The 23,873-nt window shown below is 44.1% G+C and overlaps 1 protein-coding gene across 3 annotated transcripts in view; it reads right to left on the bottom strand.

Moving 5' to 3' along the window:
• Positions 1–9,848: 9,848 nt before the first annotated feature.
• Positions 9,849–23,873, bottom strand: part of LOC122556248 (EEF1A lysine methyltransferase 3-like) — a 51,172-nt gene continuing 37,147 nt past the window's right edge. For all 3 annotated transcript variants that reach the window (XM_043702870.2, XM_043702871.2, XM_087993275.1), the window contains 3 exons: positions 14,454–14,759; positions 11,969–12,080; positions 9,849–10,822 (listed from right to left, as the gene is read on the bottom strand). In XM_043702870.2, the coding sequence (XP_043558805.1) occupies positions 10,416–10,822; positions 11,969–12,080; positions 14,454–14,597 (663 nt within the window). In that variant the 5' untranslated portion in view covers positions 14,598–14,759 and the 3' untranslated portion in view covers positions 9,849–10,415. The remainder of the gene's footprint in view (positions 10,823–11,968; positions 12,081–14,453; positions 14,760–23,873) is intronic.

Below are 23,873 nucleotides of genomic sequence, written 5' to 3'. Positions count from 1 at the left end.
CCAAATAAACCTGTTGGACTATAACCTGATGTTGTGTGATTTTTAACTTTGTACACCCCAGTCCAACACCAGCATCACCAAATCATGAGATAATGAGGAAAATAGATAGAGAATTTGTGTTGCAGACGTTTTGTCCCCTGTCTAGGTGACATCCTCAGTTCTTTGGAGCCTCCTGTGAAGCGCTTCTGTGATGTTTCCTCCGGCATTTATAGTGATTTGTATCTGCCGCTTCCGGTTGTCAGTTCCAGCTGTCCGCTGCAGTGGCCGGTATATTGGGTCCAGGTCGATGTGCTTATGGATTGAATCTGTGGATGAGTGCCATGCCTCTAGGAAGCTCCTTGGATGCTACCTGAACCTCTGTGCTCTTCCAGCACCACTAATCCATAATCCAGAATCTAGGAATTCCCTGGAAGTTCTCTGTTTGGCTTGTCCTATAATAGTAGTGTTGGCTCAGTGGAACTCATGTTGCTTGTCATCTGAGTGTGTGGCTACTAAGGATAGCTGGTCATGTCGTTTCGTGGCTAGTTGGTGTTCATGGTTGCGGACCGTTAGCTGTCTTCCTGTTTGTCCTATGTACACTTCACATTCAACAACCAAATATATGAACAAATCAATGGCACACCCATGGACTCACCCATCTCTGGACTCATAGCAGAAGCGGTAATGCAAAGGTTAGAACAAACAGTCTTACCGCAAATTCAACCCAAACTCTGGGTCAGACATGTGGATGACACCTTTGTAATCATTAAAAACACAGAAATAGAGAACACACACCGGATCATCAACGCCACACTCACAGGAATCCGATTCACTAGAGACGAAGAAAAGAACAACCAACTCCCATTCCTAGACGTGATGGTACAGAGAACACCCAACGGAGAATTCACCACAAAGGTATACAGGAAAGTCACTCACACAGACCAAGTCCTGAACTACGATAGCAACCACCCCAACACACACAAAAGAAGTTGCATCAAGACACTGTTCAAAAGGGCCACAACACACTGCAGTACACCAGACCTGCAAAAAGAGGAAGAAGAACACCTATACAATATATTCACCAAAAACGGATACCCCCGCAATTTCATCAACAGATGCCTAAGGGAAAGACAACAGAATGAGGACATGCCACAACCCAAAGGACTAGCCACACTACCATACATCAAAAACATTTCTGAACTGACAGCCAGACTACTGCGACCACTAGGACTCATAACAGCACACAAACCAACAGCCACTCTCAGACAACAACAAGGACCTGATACCCAGCATGAGCAAAACCAATGTAGTGTACAAAATCCCATGCAAGGACTGCACAAAACACTACATAAGACAAACAGGAAGACAGCTAACGATCCGCATCCATGAACACCAACTAGCCACGAAATGACATGACCAGCTATCCTTCGTAGCCACACACGCAGATGACAAGCAACATGAGTTCAACTGGGACAACTCGGCGAACAGAACCACAACAACAAGGACCCGAGCTATAAATCTTCTCCCAAACTTTGAAGAATAGGTAGAGTCAATAGCCAGAGACTGTTCCCCAGGGCAGGATTGACGGGTATGAGGAGTCAGAGCTTTAAGATACTAGGAGAAAGGTATAAAGGAGACGTCAGAGGTAGGTTCTTTACGCAGAGAGTTGTGAATGCGTGGAATGCATTGCCAGAGATGGTGGTGGAAGCAGAGTCTTTGGGGTCATTTAAGCGACTGCTGGACATGCACATGGAGAGCAGTGAGTTGAGGGGCGCATAGGTTAAGTGACTATATTTTATATTAGAATTAAACCTCAGCACAGCATCGTGGGCCAAAGGGCCTGTACAGTACAATGTGCTGTCCTTTTCTATGTTCTATTAATGCATGTGTAGAAACTGCCTCTAATTAAATATTGGAAAGATTGAAACCATCATGTTTCAGTCTGCGATACAAACTTTATTCTTGAGACAGATACACAAATTGTCGGCCTTGGCAACTAATTGAGTTTGAATTATATTGTTCTCAAACATATTTGACTTGAAATGTAGACATTTTCCCACATATCCACTCCATCACTGACACGACTTATTTCGATTTCTGTAATGTGGCTCATCGTTGCTCACCTGTTGCTGCTTAGTTAAAATGCCTGGGAAATTGGGACCAGTTCTGGGGCTGGTGGGACAATTACAAACAGGATAGATTACATTTCAGGGTGTTGTTTGCTAGTGCTGTTGAGGAGGGTTTAAACTAGACTGGCTGGGGATCGGGTACCTGAGCAGGGAGATAGAGGAGGGAGAAACAGGGGAAAACAAACAACAGAAAGGTGTGAAGCAAAAATAAAAGGCAGCAAAAAACAATGCAAAAAAAATTAATGAGACCACAATATAAAAACAACCACCAACTATTCTAATCCCATTCTCCAGTCCTGTCCCAAACCAGTCACACTGGAGGGGGAGACTCCACCAAAGTAATCAGGAAACTACAGGCCAGTTAGCCTTGGTGATGAGGACAATATTAGAAACAATTCGGGGGAACAGAATTAATCTGTATTTGGAAAGGTAAGGATTAATCAAGAACAGTCAGCATACCTTTGTTATGGGGAGGTCATGCCTGACCAAGTTGATTGAAGTTTTCGAAGGTATCAAATTATACGATTAGGGCAGTGCATTCAGCATTGCACTTCAGTCAGATTTTTGATAAGGTCTCGCATGCAAAGACAAGACCCTATAGATTCAGTTGGCTGAGTGGCAGGAAGCAGATAGGGATGGTTAAAAGGTGTTTTTGTGACTGAGGGTCTGTGTCCAGTGGGTCCCACATAGGTCAGTATTGTTACCCTTGATGTCTGTGGTTTACCTAAATGGTTGAGACTTGAATGTAGGAGGGTTGTTCGGTGAGTCCACAGATGAAAATGTTCGGGTTGGTAAATAGGGAGCAGGTTAGTCCTAGGTTACAGGATAGAGACACTTGATTTGGTTTATTGTTGTCACGTACCTAAGTACAGTGAAACGTTTTGTTTTGCGTACAGTACAGGCAGGTCATAGCAATCAAGCTCATACAGATCACTGGGTGCTTAGATAGAGCAAGGCACACCGGTTACACGGCATAGGAGGGGTACAAAAGCATGATCAACATTAGATTTGAAATTAGTGAGGTCCATTCGGCAGTCTAATAACAGTGAGGAAGAAGCTGTTCTTGAACCTGGTGGTATGTGTTTTTAAACATTTATATCTTCTGCCTGAAGGAAGAGGTTGAAAAAGAGTATAGCCAAGGTGGGAGGGGTGTTTAATGACATTGGCTGCCTTTCCACAACAATGAGAAGTGTAAATGGAGTCAGTGGGTGGGAGGTTGGCTTCTGTAATAGACTAGGCTGTGTTCACGGTTTGTCACGGTCCTAGGCAGAGCATTTACCACACCAAGCCATGATGCATCCAGATATAATGCTTTCCATGGTGCATCAGTAAAGGTTGATGAGGATTGTTATGGACATGCTGAATTTCCATAGACTCCTAAGGAAGAAGAGGCATTGATGCGCCTTCTCGATCATCATATGTAAGTGGGAGGACCAGGACAGACTGTTGGTTATCGTCACTCCGAGGAAATTGTCGCTCTTGACCCTCTCCACCCCAGCTCCATTGATATAGAAGTCAATGATCAAGTTCTTTAATTTTGCTGATGTTGAAGGAGAGATTGTTATCTTTGTACCATGACACCAAGCATTCTATCTCCTTCCTGTATTCTAACTCATCATTGTTTGATATCGAGGTAAAAACAATGACTGCAGATGCTGGAAACCAGATTCTGGATCAGTGGTGCTGGAAGAGCACAGCAATTCAGGCAGCAACCGAGGATAGGCAAAATCGATGTTTCGGGCAAAAGCCCTTCATCAGGAATAAAGGCAGAGAGCCTGAAACGTGGAGAGATAAGCTAGAGGAGGGTGGGGGTGGGGAGAGAGTGGCATAGAGTACAATAGGTCAGTGGGGAAGGAGATGAAGGTGATAGGTCAGGGAGGAGAGGGTGGAGTGGATAGGTGGAAAAGGAGCTGGGCAGGTTCGACAAGTCCGGACAGGTCAAGGGGACAGTGCGGAGCTGCAAGTTTGAAACTAGGATGAGGTGGGGGAAGGGAAATGAGGAAACTGTTGAAGTCCACATTGATGCCCTGGGGTTGAAGTGTTCCGAGGCGGAAGATGAGGCGTTCTTCCTCCAGGCGTCTGGTGGTGAGGGAGCGGCGGTGGAGGAGGCCCAGCACCTCCATATCCTCGGCAGAGTGGGAGGGGGAGTTGAAATGTTGAGCCACTGGGCGATTTGGTTGATTGGTGCGGGTGTCTCGGAGATGTTCCCTAAAGTGCTCTGCTAGGAGGCGCCCAGTCTCCCCAATGTAGAGGAGACCGCATCGGGAGCAACGGATACAATAGATGATATTAGTGGATGTGCAGGTAAAACTTTGATGGATGTGGAAAGCTCCTTTGGGGCCTTGGATAGAGGTGAGGGAGGAGGTGTGGGCGCAGGTTTTACAGTTCCTGCGGTGGCAGGGGAAAGTGCCAGGATGGGAGGGTGGGTCGTGGACCTGACCAGGTAGTCACAGAGGGAACGGTCTTTGCGGAAGGCGGAGAGGGGTGGGGAGGGAAATATATCCCTGGTGGTGGGGTCTGTTTGGATGTGGCGGAAATGTCGGCGGATGATTTGGTTTATGCGAAGGTTGGTAGGGTGGAAGATGAGCACCAGGGGCGTTCTGTCCTTGTTGCGGTTGGAGGGGTTGGGTCTGAGGGCGGAGGTGCGGGATGTGGATGAGATGCGTTGGAGGGCATCTTTAACCACGTGGGAAGGGAAATTGCGGTCTCTAAAGAAGGAGGCCATCTGGTGTGTTCTGTGGTGGAACCGCTCCTCCTGGGAGCAGATACGGCGGAGGCGGAGGAATTGGGAATACGGGATGGCATTTTTGCAAGAGGTAGGGTGGGAAGAGGTGTAATCCAGGTAGCTGTGGGAGTCGGTGGGTTTGTAGAAGATGTCAGTGTCAAGTCGGTCGTCACTGATGGAGATGGAGAGGTCCAGGAAGGGGAGGGAGGTGTCAGAGATGGTCCAGGTAAATATAAGGTCAGGGTGGAATGTGTTGGTGAAGTTGATGAATTGCTCAACCTCCTCGCGGGAGCACGAGGTGGCGCCAATGCAGTCATCAATGTAGCGGAGGAAGAGGTGGGGAGTGGTGCCGGTGTAATTACGGAAGATCAACTGCTCTACGTAGCCAACAAAGAGACAGGCATAGCTGGGGCCCATACGTGTGCCCATGGCTACCCCTTTGGTCTGGAGGAAGTGGGAGGATTCAAAGGAGAAATTGTTAAGGGTGAGGACCAGTTCGGCCAAACGAATGAGAGTGTCGGTGGAGGGGTACTGTTGGGAACGTCTGGAGAGGAAAAAACGGAGGGCTTGGAGGCCCTAGTCATGGCGGATGGAGGTGTAGAGGGATTGGATATCCATGGTGAAGATGAGGCGTTGGGGGCCAGGGAAACGGAAGTCTTGGAGGAGGTGGAGGGCGTGGGTGGTGTCTCGAACGTATGTGGGGAGTTCCTGGACTAGGGGGGATAGGACAGTGTCGAGGTAGTTAGAGATGAGTTCAGTGGGGCAGGAGCATGCTGAGACAATGGGTCGGCCAGGGTGGTCAGGCTTGTGGATCTTGGGAAGGAGGTAGAACCGGGCAGTGCGGGGTTCCCGGACTATGAGGTTGGAAGCTGTGGGTGGGAGATCTCCTGAGGTGATGAGGTTGTGTATGGTCTGGGAGATGATGGTTTGGTGATGGGGGGTGGGGTCATGGTCAAGGGGGCGGTAGGAAGAGGTGTCCTCGAGTTGGCGTTTGGCTTCAGCGATGTAGAGGTCAGTGCGCCAGACTACCACTGCGCCCCCTTTGTCCGCTGGCTTGATGATGAGGTCAGGATTGGAGCAGAGGGATTGGAGGGCTGTGCGTTGTGAGGGTGAGAGGTTGGAGTGGGGGAGGGGGGTCGACAGGTTGAGGCGGTTAATGTCCCGGCGGCAGTTGGAAATGAAGAGGTCGAGGGCAGGTAATAGGCCAGCGCGGGGTGTCCAGGTGGATGGAGTGTGTTGGAGGTGGGTGAAGGGGTCCTCGGAAGGTGGGCGGGAGTCCTGATTGTGAAAGTAAGCTCGGAGGCGGAGGCGACGGAAGAAGTGTTCGATGTCACGGTGTGTATTAAATTCATTGATGCGTGGACGGAGGGGGACGAAGGTGAGTCCTTTGCTGAGGACTGATCGTTCGTCCTCAGTGAGGGGGAGGTCTGGAGGGATGGTGAAAACTCGGCAGGGCTGGGAGCTGGGACCTGGTGTGGGTGTAGAGCTGGGAGTGGGGTCAGAGCCAGTACCTGGAGTGGGTGTGATGGTGGGGGGAATGGGGGTAGAGTCATGAGCAGGGGTAGTGTTCCCCTCGGGGTTCTGGGGGGTGGGAATAGTGACAGTGGGGTCTGTGGGGGGCGTGTCAGCAGAATGCAGGTGAGTGGCGCTGGTGGGGCGGAAGTGGTGGTGACCACGGCAGTAGGGGTGGTGGAAGTCACTGAGCATGTGGCATCGGCGATGATGTGAGGGCCGGAAGTGGCTGTGGGAGTGGCCATGATGGGGGCAGAAGTGACATCATCAATCAGCGTGGGGGTGGTAGCTGCATCAGCCGCATGGCTAATGGTGTTTCCGAGGCCAGGGGAATCTTCTGGAATGTTCAAGGAGCGCTGGTTATGGAGGTGGGTAGATAAAAGTTTGTTGTACTTACAGTTTTTGATGTTTGAGATGGAGTTGAAATACTGTTTGTTGAGAGTATGGATTCTCCTGAGGATGTGGTACAGAGTGGGTCCTTTACAATTCTGAGAGAGTGTGGCCCTCAGCTGAGGCAGGGCAGACTGTAGAGAGGTTAGGTACCGGCGCATTGCTGCAAGCGTGGAGCGGAGGATCTTGAAGGAGAACCGTTGCTGGTGTTTTTGAATCTATAGTCTGTACTGTTTGTCCTGTTCGGGTCCGAACTCTGCTGGTTTAAAGGTGGTCCGGAGTCCGTGTGGGATGAGTTGGTTATGGAGGCAGGCACTGAGGAAGCAAATGTGGCTGTGTAGCGAGTTTGTTTCACGACATGGTTGAAGAGCTTCAGGGCTGAGGAAATGACCTGGGAGTTGCAGTGAGAGAGAGACTCCCTGAGATTCTTCTAGAGAGAGGAGGAAAACTTCTTCAAGGCAGGCATCCTTGCAAGAGGATTCGCAGTAGGGTTAAAATCAACGAGGTAAAAACAATGACTGCAGATGCTGGAAACCAGATTCTGGATTAGTGGTGCTAGAAGAACACAGCAGTTCAGGCAGCATCCGAGGACAGGCAAAATCGATGTTTCGGGCAAAAGCCCTTCATCAGGAATAAAGGCAGAGAGCCTGAAGCGTGGAGAGATAAGCTAGAGGAGGGTGGGGGTGGGGAGAGAGTGGCATAGAGTGCGATAGGTGAGTGGGGGAGGAGATGAAGGTGATAGGTCAGGGAGGAGAGGGTGGAGTGGATAGGTGGAAAAGGAGCTGGGCAGGTCGGACAAGTCCGGACAGGTCAAGGGGACAGTGCGGAGCTGCAAGTTTGAAACTAGGATGAGGTGGGGGAAGGGGAAATGAGGAAACTGTTGAAATCCACATTGATGCCCTGGGGTTGAAGTGTTCCGAGGCGGAAGATGAGGCGTTCTTCCTCCAGGCGTCTGGTGGTGAGGGAGCGGCGGTGGAGGAGGCCCTGCACCTCCATATCCTCGGCAGAGTGGGAGGGGGAGTTGAAATGTTGAGCCACTGGGCGATTTGGTTGATTGATGCGGGTGTCTCGGAGATGTTCCCTAAAGCGCTCTGCTAGGAGACGCCCAGTCTCCCCAATGTAGAGGAGACCGCATCGGGAGCAACGGATACAATAGATGATATTAGTGGATGTGCAGGTAAAACTGTTTGATATCAGTCTTATAATGGTGGTGTCATCAGCTAATTTGTAGATGGAGTTTGGACAGAATTTGGTCACACAGTCATGAGTGTACAGGGAGTACAGTAGGTGGCTGAGTACACATCCTTGCAGGGCACCGGTGTTGAGGATTATCACGGAGGAGGGGCGATTGTCTGTCTTCACTGATTGCGGTCTGTGCGTCAGAAAGCTGGGAATCCATTTGCAGAGGGTGGAGCCAAGATCTAGGTCTCAGAGTTTGGAGATTAGTTTGTCAGCTTGGAGATGGACTGGTCAGATAGACAGATCAGTGTGAAATAGACTTCAATCCAGATAAATTTGAGGAAATGCACTTGGGAGAACAAACAAGGGAGTACACGATGAATGTAGGGACCAGGGGAAGCATTGAGGATCAAAGTATTGTGGGCGGCACGGTGGCACAGTGGTTAGCACTGCTGCCTCACAGCGCCAGAGATCCGGGTTCAATTCCCGCCTCTGGCGACTGACTGTGTGGAGTTTGCACGTTCTCCCCGTGTCTGCGTTGGTTTCCTCCGGGTGCTCCGGTTTCCTCCCACAATCCAAAGATGTGCAGGTAAGGTGAATTGGCCATGCTAAATTGCCCGTAGTGTTAGGTAAGGGGTAAATGTAGGGGTATGGGTGGGTTGCGCTTCGGCGGGTCGGTGTGGACTTGTTGGGCCAAAGGGCCTGTTTCCACACTGTAAGTAATCTAAAAAAAAATCTAATCTAAAAAGGGACTTTGGTGTGCATATACCCTGGTCTCTTAAAGTTCTGGGACAGGAACATTAAGTGATTAAGAATGCATAGGGATATTTATCTTTATTAATCAAGGCATATAGTTTACAAACCTGGAGGTGATGCTGGAACTGTGTAAACTGTTGCTTAGGCAACAACTAGAGAACTGTGTGCAGTTCTGGCATCAACATTATAGAGCTGTGAAACAACTAGAGAGGGTGCGGAGGAGATTTGCCAGGATGTTGTCTGGACTGGAAAGTTCCATGAAGAAAGTTCAGACTGACTGGGGTTGTTTTCCCTGGAGCAGAGGAGATTGAGAGGGGACAGGATTGAGAAGCATAAAATGATGAGGAACATTGACAGGGCAGACAGGAAGAAACTTTTCCCATTGATGGAAGGATCAATGATCAGGGGTGTATATCTAAGGTAAGGGGCAGGAAGTTTAAAAGGGATGTATGGGAAACCTTTTTCACCCAGAGAGTGGTGGAAATCTGGGACTCACTACCTGTAAGGGTGGGAGAGGCAGAAACCCTCATCACATTGAAGAAGTATTTAGATATACACTTGTGATGTCAAGATCAGAGTGGTGCTGGAAAAGCACAGCAGGTTAGGCAGCATCCGAGGAGCAGGAAAATCAATGTTTCAGGCAAAAGCCCTTCATCATCCCGAAACGTCGATTTTCCCGCTCCTCGGATGCTGTCTGACCTCCTGTGCTTTTCCAGCACCACTCTAATCTTGACTCTAATCTCCAGCATCTGCAGTACCCACATCCGCACTTGTGATGGCAAGGCATACAGGGTATGAGCCATGTGCTGGGAAATGGGATTCGAATAGTTAGGTGCTAGTTTCTGACCAGTGCAGACGTGATGGGATGAAAGATTTTTCTTTGTGACGTAGATATCGGTGATTCTCTGACTATGCAATGGATGCAGAATATTAAATAATTTTAAACCAGAGCTAGAGAGAATTCTAACCACCAAGGGGATGAAAGGTTCTGAGGAATATGCAGGAATGTGGAGTTCAGGCAAAAATCAGATTAGTCATGATTTTTCAAATGGGGTAGGAGGCTTGATGGACCAAAGGACAACGTTGTTTGTTGTCATGTGCTCATGTTTGCTCCTCATTCATCACTTTTCAGGAGAAAAGAACACCAGACTTTTCAGTTTCTCTTTCATACCTTTTAATAATCTTTTTATTGGAATCATCTGAGCAAACCTCTTTTACATCTTCATCTGCCTCTTTTCTTTTATGACATGGAGACCAGAAGTTGTTGATTCCTTCACTCTATTTTTAATTAATTAGCTTTAATAATTGCTGCACAGCTTTGTAATAACTGATGCATACAAGTCAATAAACTCCAATTTCAAAGTCAGCAATTAATTAGCTGATCTCCGCCAGAGCAACAGGACTGGATCAGTATTCCTGGTGGAAAAATAAGAATCAGCAAATATTCCCAATAGATTCATATCTTGTGACATCTGACAATGCTGACATAGAATGAGGGCAGTACTAAGTGTGGTTAATTCCCACTCACTCTCACGGCTTAATTCCACACGTGATGAAGGGCCTTTGGTCAGGTAAAGAATCTGAGGAGGGTTGGAAAGTCATCCAAAATACAAACAAGAGAAACAATGGCATAAGACATCAGAACAGTATTTTTTAAGACTGAGCATTCGAGAGATAATGATTGAAAACTATCATCAAGGTCACCAAGAGACACTTTACATAAAATGTACACCTGCCTCTCTGTGTTAACAGCTAATCCCCAGAGCATGGACCTTTTTGGTCACTTTATACACATTGATGTCATTTTCTTCATTTCTGTCAACAATTTGGCAATTAAAATGTTCAGGTAGAATGTCTTCGTAGAATTTGTTAATCTGAAAGTCCTGCCACATTTTTGAAGAAAGATAAATGATGGTTCTTTCACTACTGAGATGTTGTAAAGTCTTTATTAGTAAGGGATAGGTCTTTGGAAAATAGACAATTTCTCCACCAAAGATGAAATCGTAGTCACGAGGAAACTGAATGTGATCATGACCCCAGGATAGGGCACGGATATTTACCCGATCTCTACAGGACGGTGAGATGCTGGCAACAACATTATGTTCAATTTGCTTCAAAACATTTGGTTGGTCTGTAATTGTCACATTTCCTCCTGAAAAATAATTGTATGTCTCAGTTCAGAATTTGATTCACACCACAATCAGATGCAAAATCATGGTCATGGAAAGGAGAGGAAATTAATCTTCTTAAAGATATTTTGAATATATGGGCAAATGCCATTTCAAATATATACTGATCCATGAACTTTACAATAAAAATCATTGAGCATCTTGCATTTAGTTACAAACCCATATATCTAGGTTTTAACCTATACATCTTGTCAGAGACAGATATTGATCTAGTGCTGGCTGGCATGCAGATGTATTGCAGGGGAATGCATTAGCAGAATATCCACTGAATAAAGACTTGCCTATGGGAATGCTGGGGGGAAGGTATGTTTCCAAAACAAATATTTAGTTTGGAAGGAAGCCGCAGGTTAAGCTTTAGTCTGTAATTGTACTTATTTAATCATTTTTCCATATCATCCAATAAGTTATTTTTAAAATTCATTCATGAGTTGCAAGTGTCATTGGCCAAGCCCTGTTCCTAGTTTCTGTGTAAGAGATGGACCAACTGAAAAGAGCAAGGGTGAGCCTAGGAAGAAAGTTTGAAATAAAAATAGTTGTGAGGAAGGATCTTATCTTCAAAAATCAATAAGTACAATCAATTTCAGCAGAGCTGAGAAACAATATGGAGGAAAACCATTGGTGGAAGCTTCTTGTAAGCCCCAAAATATTGTTGAAACAGAGAGTAATTAAGTCAGGAAAGTAAAGGCACATGTAACAAGTAATACTTTTCATATGAACTGGACAAACCAAATTTATAGAATTAGTGTGAAGAACAAGTTTGTGGAATGTGTGCAGGATGCTTCTCTAGATCAGTTAAACAACAACTACAGACAATGTGGAGAAGTAACTATCTTGCATTGAAAGTATTCATCCCTACCTCTAGCCTTTCCTTAAAGCAACTATGTGACAAATGAGTTGTAATATTAAGGTAATATTAAAGTAAACTAGAAGAATTTTAACAGAATGGAAACATACCGATGAAGTGACTCACACTGTTTAGGTATATCCTTTAACCATGAAAAGATCCAAATACACATTGTTCTTCATGCTCATCATTGCTTACATTTCATTTACATTTGCAAAGTTATGCTTCTTGTGGCTTTTGGTTTCCTGTGAACTTTATAACTTACCTAGCAGAACTGCTAAGATTCCTAATATTCCAGTTCCTGCACCCAGTTCGATCACCTTCATGCCATTAAAGATTATCCTCTGTTTTTCAATATACTCACACAGAGCAAGACCCTGAAAAATAAGTCCATGTTTAATTAGAATTGGGTTGAATTCCAAAGCTGAGGTGAAATGTTGTGGAATCAATGTTCAATAGAAGGGAAACATATGAGACTTGTTTCACACCTCAGTACATACAGACAGAATTAGCTGAAATTTTAGCTATTTGGAGTCTACCAAGCCTCTCTTTAGCCAGTTCAAATGGGCAAATACATAGTCTGCCCATTAACACAATCTCAAGTGGTCTATCTTTCATGGAGAATAGATAAATGAACAGATCCCAGTTGACTCTGACCTCTCCAGTACTGCACTTCAGAATCTGCCCCTGCACTATCCACCTCCCAACTAAGGAATTACATTATGTGTTAATGTTGGAGTCTGGAAAAATGTGTTTCTTTTACATTTCCTATCCACCTGGAGCCAGAGAGGCAGGCTGAGAATCCTGACTATGGACAGAATGCAGGGACTTTAACAAATCCAACAGAATCTGATCTAAAAAGTAAATGGACAGTCAGTCACTGGAGGCATTAGTTCTTGATTGGGAAAGAACACTTATTGTTACACTCTATGTTCACAGCATATATGAACATACATAATTATATAGATGTGCTATATATACTGTACATATATTTCCATTGACAAACTCACATTCTTGTTTCCCCAGCCACCATTGGCAATCTCACTTGGTACTTGATGTTGAACATTCAATGCTTGGAGAATAACAGAGAGGTTGGTGTTGGTGTGTTCTACGGTGCACCTTCTTTCTCAATGGGGAACAATTTGTGCTTTTCAGACAGGAATCTGGCTACAGGATTTCCTTCAGTATTGAGGACAAATCTCACCAGAGTATTTATTCAATCCATGATCTTGAACCTTGGTGATCAAGGTCCAAAAGGCAGGAGTTACTTTAGACTCAATGAATGAAAGTCTAATAAAAGCTGAGACATCCTTTCAAAACATGCCATGGCAAAATGCTTCGTGAAAGTGCTGATAATTTTAAGTAGCAGATTTTACAAGCACAAAAAACACTGACTTAAGATCAGCAAGCTGCTGAGCTGGACAGTTTTTAATCCTATCCATATTGTTCAGCTGACACAGAATAATTCAACCAGCTTGGAAAATTCTTGGAAACTGCCTGTTGGCTGCTCCATGTCCAATGCCGAACATCTACTTCCTTTCTTAATTTTCCTTCAATTTTCCAAGCCCTTAAAGACAAGCCCCTCTCGAGTATTCCCATGATTCGAGGTAGTAAATGTAGGCTAGTTATTTAGTGAATGAAGCATCACATTATAAACTGATTCTGACCTTGAAGTCACATGCACTGCAGATTATGTAATGAAATGTAATCAAAGTGTTTACAATTTAGACAGACTGGGATAAGATTGATTTAAACAAACTGTCTTCAGTAGTTCAGAGCTTCAGAATGAGTGACTGATGTCAAACAGAAGGTGGGAGAGACTTCTTCACACAGTGAGGCAGTGGAATTCACTTACAGGATTATAATTAAGACAGAACTTATCAGCATTCAAGCTAATTGCATATGTACATGAAAGAAAAGCAGCTGAAGAGATATACAAACAGAGTAGTCAATGAATCAGAATCAAACTTGTCAAAAGTTAAATGCCAACACGGACTGATTCAATCGGATGACCTGCTCTGTGCTGCCATTCTCTATAATTCCACTTACTGAGCACCACGGTTTAGTAACTAATCAGAAACCCTCACCTGATTTCCCTTTTATTTGTCAGAGGTGTCAATAGCAATCATTTTATCCCAATTAACATTCCAAATGAGATCAATTTACTTCGCATAAAATGGATGTTAAACCTGAATTGAAGAGAAAATGAAGATCTCTGCAATATATTTCATGGTGATGGTTGAAATTTGGTACATGTATAAAATTAGACAACAACCCACACTGCCCTAACTTAGCAAAGCCAACTTACAAAGTCGTTCCATATCAGGACTAGCAGCATTCTGTGAGATAATTCCCTTTCTAACCCAAAATACTAATCTCCTTCTCAGACAGAAAACTTGTTCTACCAGGTAGCCTTAATTGTATGTACCAAAGTTCCGACGAAATACAGCTGCCCTGCTGCTAGTGTGTGGGATACCTGAAAGTTTCTGAAAACACCACAACTCTCTGTGCAATATAACCAAAGGTTACATCAGTCAATATACTTCACTCAACTTTATTCTGAAAGAAGGAAATAAAAGAAGATTGAAATAAAAAGAACTGTCACTAATTTTGTATCACTGTTTAAGGTGCAATGTTCTTTGCAAAATCCTGTAAATATGGATCGCTGTTGTAGAAAGAGTTTCTTGAAGCATACACTGAAGTTGATTGCTGGTTTTGTTTATACACAAACAGCAGGTCACTATACTTACAGCTTCCCATATGAAACCAGATGTCCCAATCTGGGCATTTGAGCTCTGACTGATCCATAAATGTTGTCCACAAAACTCATAGCTTCTCTCCAAAATGTACTCAATCTCAGAATTAGCGTAATTGTTTTGTAGCTTGGTTTCCATTTTCCTAATTGATATCCAACAATGTTTCCTTGATCTCCAGTGGCTTCCTCCTGATCTCTGAACAGATTCCAAATTCTTGGTGTGAGATCTGGATCTTAATAATTTCAGATTCGCGTGGTTAAAGCTTTTCCTTTGTTAAAACAGATGTGTTTTTTGGAAAATCTGCAATATATGTTAGCATGGACATTCAATACAAAGCACAATTATCTAACTTCCAAACAAATGAAATAGGCCAAAGAATTATACAATAATTTAAAATTAGCTTAAATAATTGATCTGATCATAAGGAATAAAGGATTATGGAGATAAGGCAGGAACAGGATACTGATTAAGAACGATCAGCCATGATCATATTGAATGGTGGTGTAGGCTCAAAGGGCAGAATGAGGTAAGCTTTTGCCTGAAACGTCGATGTTGCCTGTCCTCGGATGCTGCCTGAACTGCTGTGCTCTTCCAGCTCCACTAATCCAGAATCAAAGGGCAGAATGGCCTACTCCTGCACCTATTGTCTATTGTCTATTGAACATCAGCAGTGTGTAAAATCTGGCAGCACCATTTTGGTAAGAATGCCTCTTATACGACCTCCCAGAGAAAAGTATGCACCATGTCAAGAAAATTCGACAGAAATATAATCATCTTTCCTGTTAACATTCATACTTCATCCTTTTCAAATACTCTTCAAATCCACTTTTAAATAATAATGCAACTTCACTTGGGACCAACTTTCCTGTCCCCTCTCTCTGCCTTGGCATTGCACAGGAGAAGTACATCCTATCCACACATTTTTGCAAAATAAATACAGAACACACAGGATACATACAAGGTGTGGAATGGGAAAGCTTGAAATATACTCTCCATTTTATTTCTTCCCAAGTTCACATAATGGTCCGTCGTGCTCCATTCCACTCAATTACTTGCTGTAATAAATGCTTATTGTTTCATAGAGTCATAGAGATGTACAGTATGGAAACAGAAGTTTACAGACATTATTCAGTTATCCTAACATTGTTACAAAATGAAATATAATAATTCATAACTTACAGTCAAAGGAGTCACTGTTCCCAACAGTGAATTCTCAAACCCCAGGCATACAAACCTATGAGGAGGCAATCAGTCCAACATGCCTCTCAGCCTCTTTACAACATCAATGTCAGGACATTCCCCTATTTAAAGCATTTGTGTAGCCTTGAGAAAAAGACAATGCTACAAATTATTTTCAATAACTCAAGCTGCAAAATGGAAAATAAATTATTTCCTTACTTTAGCTCAGAACAACAGGACAATTCAGCATTTCTTCCAACTCCCTGATTAAAGCAAAATCCTGTAAATGCACTAAATCTAAAAGAAATCAGAAAAGTTCTGGAGAACCTCAACAGGTCTGGTAGCCTCTGTCAAGAGAGAAATTATTTAACTCAAATATGATCCTTTGTCAGAACCCCCAAAATTAGCTTTATTTTATTCTTTTAGGGCAGCACAATGGCTCAGTGGTTAGTGCTGCTACCTCACAGCACCAGGGAACGAGGTTCAGATTAGATTAGATTCCCTACAGTATGGAAACAGGCCCTTCGGCCCAACAAATCCACACTGACATTCCGAAGAGTAACCCACCCAGACCCATTCTCCTATCCTATATTTACCCCTGAATAATGAACCTAACATTATGGGCAATTTAGCTTGGCCAATTCATCTGACCTGCATATCATTTGGATTAGAACATAGAACATAGAACATAGAACAGTACAGCACAGAACAGGCCCTTCAGCCCACGATGTTGTGCCGACCACTGATCCTCATGTATGCACCCTCAAATTTCTGTGACCATATGCATGTCCAGCAGTCTCCTAAATGTACCCAATGACCTTGCTTCCACAACTGCTGCTGGCAATGCATTCCATGCTCTCACAACTCTCTGTGTAAAGAACCCGCCTCTGACATCCCCTCTATACTTTCCACCAAACAGCTTAAAACTATGACCCCTCGTGTTAACAATTTCTGCCCTGGGAAAAAGTCTCTGGCTATCAACTCTATCTATGCCTCTCATTATCTTGTATACCTCAATTAGGTCCCCTCTCCTCCTCCTTCTTTCCAATGAAAAAGGTCCGAGTTCAGTCAACTTCTCTTCATAAGATAAGCCCTCCAGCCCAGGCAGCATCCTAGTAAACCTCCTCTGAACCTTCTCCAAAGCATCCACATCTTTCCTATAATAGGGCGACCAGAACTGGACACAATATTCCAAGTGCGGTCTAACCAACGTTTTATAGAGCTGCAACAAGATCTCATGGCTCTTAACCTCAATCCCCCTGTTAATGAAAGCCAAAACACCATATGCTTTCTTAACAACCCTGTCCACTTGGGTGGCAATTTTAAGGGAGCTATGTACCTGCACACCAAGATCCCCCTGTTCCTCCACACTGCCAAGAATCCTGTCCTTAATCCTGTACTCAACTTTCAAGTTCGAGCTTCCAAAATGCATCACTTCACATTTATCCAGGTTGAACTCCATCTGCCACCTCTCAGCCCATCTCTGCATCCTGTCAATGTCCCGCTGCAGCCTACAACAGTCCTCTATACTGTCAATGACACCTACAACCTTTGTATCGTCTGCAAACTTGCTAACCCACCCTTCAATCTCCTCATCCAAGTCATTAATAAAAATTACAAACAGTAGAGGCCCATGAACAGAGCCCTGTGGAACACCACTCACCACAGACTTCCAGGCAGAATATTTTCCTTCCACTACCACTCGCTGTCTTCTGTCGACCAGTCAATTCTGTATCCAAACAGCTAAATTTCCCTGCATCCCATTCCTCCTGAACGAGCCTACCATGGGGAACCTTATCAAATGCCTTACTGAAGTCAACTTTGCAACTCACACAGACATGGGGAGAATGTGCAAACTCCACCCATCAGTCACCCGATGCTGGAATCGAACCTGGGTTCCTGATGCTGTGAGGCAGCAATGCTAACCACTGAGCCACTGTGCCACCCACTGATTCAATTCCACCCTTGGGCGACTGTCTTTGTGGAGTTTTCATGTCCTCCCTGTGACTGCATGGATTTCCTCCAGGTGCTCTGGTTTCCTCCCATGGTCCAAAGATGTGCAAGTTAGGTGGATTGGCTATGGGAAATGCAGGGTTATAGGTAGGGTCTGACTGAGATACTTTTAGGGAGTTTGCATGGAGTTGTTGGGCCAAATAGCCTGTTACCACACTGTAGGGATTCTATTCTATTCTTTGATTTTTTTCAGAGGTTTTGACTGACTTCTGTTTTACAGGTCATTACATTGTAAGTTTCAGATCTTAATGTCCTTGCAACATCTGATTCAATAACAGTTGCCCCATAACATGTTGTGCAAGGCATTTAAATCCCTGGAGCAACCTGATGATGATGTCAGAGAGCTAATCCTCACTGGGCATAAATAGCACACTATGGGAGGAGTTGGATAGAATGATAGAAATTGGATAGTCAGATAGTCAGTGAAGCATGTTAGACATAGATTGAAGCATATGCTAACATGCATGGGGAATATAATGACAAGTCTTAGGCAGTATAATTAAAGTAACAGATTGTTTGTGGGCGGCACAGTGGCTCAGTGGTTAGAGACACGGCACAGAGACCCGGGTTCAATTCCCGCCTCAGGTGACTGACTGTGTGGAGTTTGCACATTCTCCCCGTGTCTGCGTGGGTTTCCTCCGGGTGCTCTGGTTTCCTCCCACAGTCCAAAGATGTGCAGGTCAGGTGAATTGGCCATGCTAATTTGCCCGTCGTGTTAGGTAAGGGGTAAATGTAGGGGTATGGGTGGGTTGCGTTTTGGCGGGTCGGTGTGGACTTGTTGGGCCAAAGGGCCTGTTTCCACACTGTAAGTAATCTAATCTAATCAAACTTAGAGCTTAGTATATCACTGATTACCACATAATAACTTTTAGTATTATTTTCCTTTTCGTTCATGGAATGTGGGCATTGCTGGCTGTTCTCATATTTATTGCCCATTTGCAGTTGTTCAGAGGTCAGTTAAAAGTCAGCCATATTGTTGTAGGTTTGGAGTCACTTATAGGACTGACCAGATAAGGACATCAGATTTTCTTCCCTGACAGAGCATTCGTGAACTCAGTGGGTTTCTACCACAGTTGACAGTGGTCTCCATCAGGTTAGCTTTTCAATTTCAGGTTTCATTTTGTAGAACTGAACTCAAGTTCACAATCTGCCGGAATGGAATTTGAACTGAAGCCCCCAGAACATTAGGCTGAGGATTGCTGGCACCACTAGCTCAGTAACATTGCCACTATGCTACCACTTCCCCTGGGTGTGACAACAAACAGTGTTGTGAACAATCCAAGCCTGAAGCTAGTTCCTGACATAGTGTCCTCATCAGTCAGTCTGTCAGGAACCTAAACTCATAGATATACATAGAACATAGAACATTACAGCGCAGAACAGGCCCTTTGGCCCTCGATGTTGTGCCAACCTGTCATACCAATCTGAAGCCCATCTAACCTACATTATTCCATGTATGTCCATATGCTTGTCCAATGAAGATTAAAATGTGGACTTAAATTCATACAGATTAAAAAAACAACAATGTTTTTCAAGCAGAAATGCAAAGCATTTTTCTCAGGCAGCTCTTTGTTGGCTGGCACAGAACAGCCAACTGAAAAGATAGGATTGATCAAATCTAGATTCTCAGCTCATTTCCAACTACTTTAGAATCACAGAATAGCATTTCCACCTAAACTAATTTCATGTTGAAGGACGTTCAATATTTATTTAGGTTATAGTGCAAAATGAAGAAATTCTACTCGAGTGCACATTTTAAACTGAGCATAATTTACTGAAGATTGGTACAACTGCTGTAAGACCATACAATAAGACATAGGAGCAGAAATTAGGCCATTCATCTAACTGAGTCTGCTCCATCATTCAATCATGGCTGATAAATTTCTCACCCCCATTATCCCACTTTCTCCCCGTAACCCTTAATCCCCTTGATACTCGAGAACCTATCGATCTCTGTCTTAAACATACTCAATAACCTGACCTCTACAGCCTTCTGTGGCAATGAATTCCATTGATTCATGACTCACTGGCTGACGAAGTTTCTACCTATCTCCATTCTAAAAGGTCTTCCCTTTACTCTAAGGCTGTTCCCTTGGGTCCGAGTCTCACCTACTAATGGAAACATCTTCCCAACATCCTCTCTGTCCAGGTCATTCAGTATTCTGAAGTTTCAATTAGATACCTCCCTCATTCTTCTAAACTCCATTCAGTATAGACCCAAAGTCCTCAAACATTCCTCATATGTTAAGTTTTTCATTCCTGGGACCTTTCTCATGAACCTCCTCTGAACACGCTCCAGGGCCAGTACATCCTTACTGAGATATGGGTTACAAAACTGGGCACAATATTCCAAATGTGGTCTGACCAAACCCTTCTGGAGCCTCAGAATCACATCCCTGCTTTTATATTCAAGTCCTCTCAAAATAAAGACCATCACTGCATTTGCCTTCCTAACTACTGACTCAACCTGCAAGTTTACCTTGAGAGAATCCTGGACTAGAATTTACAAGTCTCTTTGCACTTCAGACTGCTGAATTTTCTCCACATTTAGAAAATAGTCCATGCCTCTATTCTTCCTACCAAAGTGCATGACCTCACACTTTCCCACATTGTACTCCATCTGCCACTTCTTGGCTCATTCTCCTAACCTGTCCAAATCCTTCTGCAGCCTCCTCGCCCTCTCAATGCTACCTATCCCTTTACCTATCTCTGTATCATCTGCAAACTTAGCCAGAATGCCCCCAGTTCCTTCATCCAGATCATTAATGTATAAGTGAAAAGTTGTGGTCACCATTTGTCACTAGCTGCCATTCTGAGAAGGACCCCTTTATCCCCACTGTTTGCTTTCTGATAGACAGCCAAGTTTCTATCCATACTAGTACCTTGCCTCTGACACCATGAGCCCTTATCTTACTCAACAGCCTCCTGTGCAGCTCCTTGTCAAAGCCCTTCTTTTAGTCCAGGTAGATGACACCCATTGGCTCTCCTTGGACCAAATAGAAATTCATGAGATTTTTAGTTTAAATTCCATTCAGTGAAACTCCAGTTTATGTAAGAGAATTGGGCTCTGCCCATGAACTGGACATGACCTCAAGGATGAATTGGTCACACTTGGAGTTTGTATTAACTGCCATGGCTGACAAGGGAAGTCAGGGTCAGCATCAAATCAAAAGTAAAAACATGCAATTTGGTGAAGATTGCTGGGACGTCTTTAAAAATCCGAAGAGGATAACTAAAAAAGCAATAACAGGACAGAAGATGAAATAAAAGGGGAAGCTAGCTAGTAACTTAGAAGAAGGTTGCAAGAGTTTTTTTTCCAATATCCACAATGTAAGTGGACATTGAATTACTGGTAAATGAGGCTGGACAAATAGTAATGGGGAACAAAGGAATAGCAGAAGAACTGAATAGGTACTTTGTATCAGTTTTCACAGAGAAAATCAGCAGCAAAGCAGATCTTGAAGAGTATCTGGGGCAGAGGTGACCAGTGGCCATCACTAAGGAAAAGGTGCTGGGGAAGCTGAAAGGTCTGAAGGTGGATAAATCACCCGGACCAGATGGACGAATTCTGAAGTAGATAGCTCAGGAGATTGTAGAGTCACTGGTGGTGATCTTTCAGGAATCACTAGAGGTAGGGAGAGTCCCAGAGGACTGGAAAATGGCTCATGTAACACATCTGTTTAAGAAAGGAGGGAGACAGAGAAAGGAAACTATAGGCCAGGATGAGATTGCAGAGTTCTTGGAGGTGCTTGGTAAAATAGGGCAGAGTTAGCATGGCTTCATCAAGGGGAGGTCAAGACTGACAAATCTGTTTGAATTGTTTCAGGAACTAATGGACAAATTATAGCCAGTGGGTGTGATCTATTTGGATTTCCAGAAGGCCATTGACAAGGTGCAACACAGGAGGCTGCTAAATAAGAGCCCCTGGTGTTAGGGGCAAGGTATTGGCATGGGTAGAGGATTGGCTGACTGGCAGTAGGTAGAGAGTGGGGATAAAGAGGTCTTTTCCAGGATGGCAGCTGGTGACTAGTGGAATTCAGCAGGGGTCAGCGTTGGGGCCATAACAATTCTCATTATACACTAACGATCTGGACGAAGGAACTGAGGGCATTGTTGCTGAGTTTGCAGATGGCACAAAAGATTGTTGGAGGGTAGGTAGTGTTGAGGAAGTAGGGAAGCTGCAGAAAGATGTGGACAGGCTAGGAGAATGGGCAAAGAGGTTTTCAGATGAAATAGAGTGTGGGAAAGTATGAGGTTATGCATTTTGGTAGGAAGAATAGAGGCGTAGACTATTTTCTAAATGGGGAAAGTTTTAGACATCTGAAGCAAAAAGAGACTTGAACATCTTAGCTCAGGATTATCTTCAGGTTAACATATAGGTTTATTTGGTAGTTTGGAAGGCCAATATAATATTAGCATTCATTTCAAGACAGCTAGGATACAAGAGAACGATGTACTGCTGAGACTGCCTTAGGCTCTGTTCTGACTGCATCTGGAATATTGTGGGTAATTTTGGGTTCTGTACTGAAGGAAGAATATACTGGCATTGGAGGGGGTCCAGAGGAGGTTTACAAGAATGATCCTGGGGATGAAGGGCTATGTCATATGAGGAATGGTTGGGGATTCTTCATCTGTACTCAATGGAGTTTAGAAGGATGAGGGAGGGTCTAATCCAAATTGAGAGGCCTGGATAGAATGGGTGTGAAGAAGCTGTTTTCACTAGTAGGACAGACTTGGATCCAAGGACACGGCCTCAAAGTGAAGCGACAACCCGTTAGAACTGAGATAAGGAGGAATTTTGTCAGTCAAAGGGTGGGGAATCTGTGGAACTCATCAACGCAGAAGACTGTAGAGGCTAAGTCATTGAGTATATTTAAGATAGAGTTTGATAGGTTCTTGATTAATAAGGGGATAAAGTGCTACAGAGAGAAGGCAAGAGAATGGAGTTGAGAAACATATCAGCTATGAATGAATGGTGGAACAGACTTGATGGATTGAATGGCCTAAGTCTGCTCATATATCTCATGGTCTTTTTTTCAAAGAAGCACATTATTATATTATAGCACATTTTCAAAGTAGTTAATTGATTGTAAAGCACAATGAAATAAAAACAGAACATGATGAAGAAACCCAAAAGGTCTGGTACCATCTGTAGAGAGACAAACAAAATTTACGTTTTGAGTCCATGGTCAGACTGGAGGCCTGTGACCAGTGGAGTGCCACGAGATCGGTGCTGGGCCCACTACTTTTTGTCATTTACATAAATGATTTGGATGCGAGCATAAGAGGTACAGTTAGTAAGTTTGCAGATGACGCTAAAATTGGAGATGTAGTGGACAGCAAAGAAGGTTACCTCAGATTACAGCAGGATCTTGACCAGATGGGCCAATGGGCTGAGAAGTGGCAGATGGAGTCTAATTCAGATAAATGCGAGGTGCTGCATATTGGGAAAGCAAATCTTAGTGGAATTATACACTTAATGGTGAGGTCCTAGGGAATGTTGCTGAACAACTTGGAGTGCAGTTCATAGCTCCTTGAAAGTGGAGTTGCAGGTAGATGGGATAGTGAAGAAAACGTTTGGTATGCTTTCCTTTATTGGTCAGAGTATTGAGTACAGGAGTTGGGAGGTTATGTTGCGGCTGTACAGGACATTGGTTAGGCCACTGTTGGAATATTGCATGCAATTCTGGTCTCCTTCCTTTTGGAAAGATGTTGTGAAACTTGAAAAGGTTCAGAAAAGATTTACAAAAGAGACCCAAGAGGCAACTCTTTCACACAGAGGGTGGTACGTGTATGGAATAAAGAAGTGGAGGTAGCTGGTACAATTGCAACATTTAAAAGGCATTTGGATGGGTATATGAATAGGAACGGTTTGGAGGGATACGAGCCGCATGCTGGTAGATGGGACTAGATTGGGTTGGGATATCTGGTCGGCATGGACGTGTTGGACCGTGCCGTATATCTCTATGACGCTATGACCATGCTGTATATCTCTGACTGACTCGATCTATCCTGTCTATACCTGACATATGCCTCCTTCCTTTTCTTAACCAAACCCTCAATTTCTTTAGTCAGCCAGCATTCCATATACCTCCCAGCCTTTCCTTTCGCCCTGACAGGAATATACTTTCTCTGGACTCTCATTATCTCATTTCTGAAGGCTTCCCACTTTCCAGCCATCCCTTTACCTGCGAACTTCTGCACCCAATCAGCTTTTGCAAG

This window comes from Chiloscyllium plagiosum, unplaced genomic scaffold (assembly GCF_037043375.1).
Source record: "Chiloscyllium plagiosum isolate Xiang-an unplaced genomic scaffold, Cpla_swu_hap1 HiC_scaffold_13, whole genome shotgun sequence".
Lineage (NCBI taxonomy): Eukaryota > Metazoa > Chordata > Chondrichthyes > Orectolobiformes > Hemiscylliidae > Chiloscyllium > Chiloscyllium plagiosum.
Note: the sequence above shows the minus strand (reverse complement) of the source record. Positions and strands in the feature narration are given on the sequence as shown.